The 5,000-nt window shown below is 46.0% G+C and overlaps 1 protein-coding gene across 1 annotated transcript in view; it reads right to left on the minus strand.

Moving 5' to 3' along the window:
• Positions 1 to 2,385: 2,385 nt before the first annotated feature.
• The window catches only part of LOC120565104 (E3 ubiquitin-protein ligase pellino homolog 1-like), a 49,700-nt gene continuing 47,085 nt past the window's right edge, over positions 2,386 to 5,000 (minus strand). Inside the window, exon 7 of the mRNA XM_039810502.1 lies at positions 2,386 to 3,071. Within this exon, the coding sequence (XP_039666436.1) occupies positions 2,493 to 3,071 (579 nt within the window). The 3' untranslated portion in view covers positions 2,386 to 2,492. The remainder of the gene's footprint in view (positions 3,072 to 5,000) is intronic.

A 5,000-nucleotide genomic window follows, 5' to 3' on the forward strand; every position in this document is an offset into this window, starting at 1 on the left:
TTCGTTATCAACTGCCAAGGTTTCGAGTTTCTCCTCGCCACTGCTAATGCTTGCTCTTGGGGGGAATTACTGTAATTGTTGGGTCTTTGTAAATTACAGAGTGCGGTCTAGACCTACTCTATCTGTAAAGTGTCTCGAGATAACATCTTGTTATGATTTGATACTATAAATAAAACTGAACTGAATTGAATTGGTATCGCTAACAATGGCTAACCTGGCTAGAGCTAATGAAAACAATGAGAAATGTGACTTGTAAATGGCACGCACTATTAGTGTTAAAGGCTCTTTAAGGCAGTAATCAGCTGTTACATTCTGCATTCATTTACTAAACATTTCACCGAAGAGATAAAGGAATAAATACACATTTAAAAAGTTTAAGGCAAATCTAACATCGTCACAGTTTGGTCAAGAGAAGAACTTTCACCACTTTAACACCTGAATCAGAATATTTAAAGAAGAAAGGGCAGGAATCAACTCAATACATTGGTCAAAATTAAGTTAAATTAAGTTAAAAAAATTAAGTTATGAAAAGAAAAAACAGTTGGTTAAGGCCAGAGGTGTAGATTTCGGGGTGGGGGAGGGGGGGGGGGGCTTTGTTCCCCCCAATATTTAGAAGAGGTAGACAGTCCTTCCAGAAAAATGGTTTTTTTGTGATTGTTGCAGACAAAAATCCTTGATTATGTGCAGGATATTTATGCAATTTTAATGCGATGAAATTGCGGGAACTGGCAAAAAATTGCAGTTTGCTGAAAAAGATGTTGCAGCTTTTCGATGATGTTCACATCACTTCATAACGTTCCCATGGCAACAGGGGGAAACGGCTGCTCTTGTGTGAAGTAAACGCAACATTTTTCAACTTTCTGCTAAGATATATTATGGGACTTTTATTGCAATGAAAATGCGCGGATTATGAACTCATGCAAAGACCCGCATATTTTTGTGAGGAAATCAGCAGGCGAAAGTGCGCCATAATATGCAGACTTTGGCTGATTATGCGCTGAATTACGCAATCGCATAATCATGTTTTTCTGGAGGGACTGGGTAGATTTCTCCCCTCAAAATATATAGGATTGGTTTTGGGAGATTAAGTCCAAATTGTCACTTTCTTCTGAATTCTTTGTCCCTTTTCTGCGTAGCCCCCCAGGGGTCAGCTGAGGAAATATCAACTAAACAGTGTGCACAGCAAAAAGGTGAGCAAAGTTAGAAAGATATTCACAGAATCAAACTTCTGGGATTTCTATTCTGTGCGCACGGTTTAGGTATTCCCTCGGCTGACCCCAGTGAAGGGCTCCGTACTTTTCTGATGTTTTTGCCGCTTTTCTTCCCAACGTTTTTGAACTTTCTTTCAGCGTTTTCAGAAGTTTACTAACGGGAGCAGCTTTGTATGAGATCATTTTATATAATAGGCCAGAAAATGTGTCTGTATTTTAACCAGTCCCTCCAGAAAAATGTGATTATGCGATCGGCTAATTCAACGCATAATCAGCCAAAATATGCGGGGAGGGGGGAGGCCGCATTTTTTCAAATATGCCGCACTTTCGCCGCATAAATTGCCGATTTCCGCGCAAAAATATGCGGTGCTTGCATGATTTCATAATCCAGGCATTTTCATTGCAATAAAAGTCCCGTAATATATCTCAGCAGAAAGTTGAAAAATGTTTGTTTACTTCACACAAGAGCAGCCATTTCCCCCTGTTGCCATGGGAACGTTATGAAGTGGGGGGGAGGAAATCAATTTTTTTTTCTCTTTTTCATCAAATTGCATAAATATCATATATAGCATATTCCATCGCATTTTTTAAGAAAACGTGCCGCATATAATCAAGGATTTTTCCCCCCCGCAACAATCACAAAAAAACTCCACATTTTTCCGGAAGGACTGGTTAACTGCAGGTACACATATCACTCCCATTTTTTTAAATTACGGGGCAAAGTCCGGCTATTTGAGCTCCCAGAACTTCTTCGTTTATTTTACAGATGTATTTCGTGTACTTTATTTCTTAAATATTTCTGTGCCCCCCCCCACCCCCTAGATGTTGAACCCACAGCTACTCCCTCGGTGAAGGCTTTGAGAGAAGAAGTAGTCCCGGCCGACTCTAGTCCAGCGGGCTCTGGAAGGAGAGAAGAAGTAGTCCCGGCCGACTCTAGTCCAGCGGGCTCTGGAAGGAGAGAAGAAGTAGTCCCGGCCGACTCTAGTCCAGCGGGCTCTGGAAGGAGAGAAGAAGTAGTCCCGGCTGACTCTAGTCCAGCGGGCTCTGGAAGGAGAGAAGAAGTAGTCCCGGCCGACTCTAGTCCAGCGGCTCTGAGGAGAGTAGTCCCGCGACTCTGTAGCGGGTTGGCCCTCTGAGGGTGGCTGCTCTAGTCCAGGTCTGAAGAAAGAGTAGTCCCGGCCGACTCTAGTCCAGCGGGCTCTGGAAGGAGAGAAGAAGTAGTCCCGGCCGACTCTAGTCCAGCGGGCTCTGGAAGGAGAGAAGAAGTAGTCCCGGCTGACTCTAGTCCAGCGGGCTCTGGAAGATGAGTCTGACGCAGCCGGCCTCTACGCCCAGCGGCTGGATGCAGAACGGGCAGGCGGCGTGGAAGGCGTGCGTGCCGTGCGGCAGCGGGATCTGACTCCAGTACGCCGTGGTCATCCCCGAGCACACGTGGCCGCAGGGCACGAAGGCGTGCGTCGGCGGCTCGGCGTCCAGGTAGAAGCCCGCCTCGCAGCCCAGCCACAGCGGCTTGTACGGGCCCCGCGTGCGGCACATGGGGCACTCCCTCTCCTGGCGCTCGGCGTCCACCGCGGGGTCGCGGCGCCCGCCCCAGCCGTGGTAGCCGTGCACGTGGCCGCAGCGCAGGTAGGCCCAGGGCTGCTTCTCGTCCGGGACGTCTTTGCGGCGAAGGCTGGGGAACGCCAGCGTGTTGAGGCCCACGGGGCACTGCGGCCGCCCGGCGTTCAGCTCCTGCCGCAGCGCCTCCAGGTGTTTGACCGTGGGCGTGCGCGCCAGGCCGGCCGCCGTCCGCCACAGCAGGGTGGCGCCGCACAGGTCGACGAGGGAGCCGTCCACCAGCTCGTTAGACTCCGAGTCCACCTGAAGGAGACACGAGCAGAACATCTGGGTTAAAGTCCTCGTTATACCAGAGACTGATTCGCTTTTAACTGGATTTATAAGCATTTTAACCAGCACTTTCTAATGACTTTTCGGCAAATTTCCATGACTGTGTGTTCCTCAAAATGTCAGTGGACATTCTCCAATAAGAATACTAATCAGCGTTAAAGTTTCCCCTCAGAGCTTTAACTATAACAACATGAATGATAATGTCTGTGGTTCATAGTGGGATTCTTAATATATCTCTCCCTGAATACAACGCTGAGGTTAAGACCATGTGAAAATACATTTATTAAATCACATGTTATTATTAATCACATGTTATTATGCTGTGTTAAAAAACAATTCCATGACTTTTCCAAAACTTTCTGGGTCTTTTTTATGTTTCCAAAACCTTTCCAGGGCCTGGAAATTGCCATTTTTCAAATTCCAAAACTTTTCCAGGTTTTTTTCAAAACGTATGAAGCCTGTATAGGAGAGACTAATTATCTTTTCAGCATACCTGCAAACTCAGAAGGGCTGAAAAAGGGGGACACATCATCAAAATGTAATAACAATAACTTATTTCACCAGTAAATTCCTGTTAAATGACAAAAACAACCACTGGATGGGAAAAGGGTATTTTACAACAACTTTGAATGCAGCATGAGGCTGGCGAGACGAATTACAAGTGAACGCAACATCTGAGTTGTTTTTCAGACGGCAGCAGCAGCAGCAGACTGGTGTTAGAGTCCTCTCCGGTGAAATACAGACACACTTTTACACCGTTTAGCTGTCAGCATTTTAACCGTGTTTACTCCAGCTGCTAGCTAACGCTAGGCTAACGTTAGCTGCTGTCGGTAAGCGGCGATGTTTCAGTTCCCTCTAACGTCCGTTTTCGGAGCGTCAGAGACAAGCGCAGTCATTTAAGTGGCACCTAAATAAGGCACCGAAATCCGAGTTCCTATTCGGTCCGGTAGACAACGGTCGTTAAGGCACCGGTGCCGTATTAGCACCGGGTCTCGGACCCCTGCGTCGAGGCATAAGCCTCTCAGTATATGTGCGCCTGCTCTACCCACTGAGCCAACCCGGCCACGATAAGAAAAAAACTTTAATTTTCCTGAGGCAGGAATTTGGTGCAAGATAGGGCCCCTAACATAAATATAGATTGTTTTATATCCATGGCCCCTACACTCAGGTTAGATGTAAGTGTAGGGGCCCTATTTGGTGCAATATAAGGCCCCCTAACATAAATATAGATTGTTTTATATCCATGGCCCCTACACTCAGGTTAGATGTAAGTGTAGGGGCCCTTATTGCAAGATAAGGCCCCTAACATAAATATAGATTGTTTTATATCCATGGCCCCACACTACACGGTTAGATGTAAGTGTAGGGGCCATGTCTAATTGGTGCAAGATAAGGCCCCTAACATAAATATAGATTGTTTTATATCTATGGCCCCTACACTCAGGTAAGATGTAAGTGTAGGGGCCCTATTTGGTGCAAGATAAGGCCCCTACCGTAAATATAGATTGTTTTATATCTATGGCCCCCCCCCCCTCAGGTTAGATGTAAAGTGGGGCCTATTTGGTGCAATATAAGGCCCCTAACATAAATATAGATTGTTTTATATCCATGGCCCCTACACTCAGGTTAGATGTAAGTGTAGGGGCCCTATTTGGTGCAAGATAAGGCCCCTAACATAAATATAGATTGTTTTATATCTATGGCCCCTACACTCAGGTTAGATGTAAGTGTAGGGGCCCTATTTGGTGCAAGATAAGGCCCCTACCATAAATATAGATTGTTTTATATCTATGGCCCCTACACTCAGGTTAGATGTAAGTGTAGGGGCCCTATTTGGTGCAAGATAAGGCCCCTAACATAAATATAGATTGTTTTATATCCATGGCCCCTACACTCAGGTTA

The sequence above is a fragment of the Perca fluviatilis genome, chromosome 1 (assembly GCF_010015445.1).
Source record: "Perca fluviatilis chromosome 1, GENO_Pfluv_1.0, whole genome shotgun sequence".
Classification (NCBI taxonomy): Eukaryota; Metazoa; Chordata; class Actinopteri; order Perciformes; family Percidae; genus Perca; species Perca fluviatilis.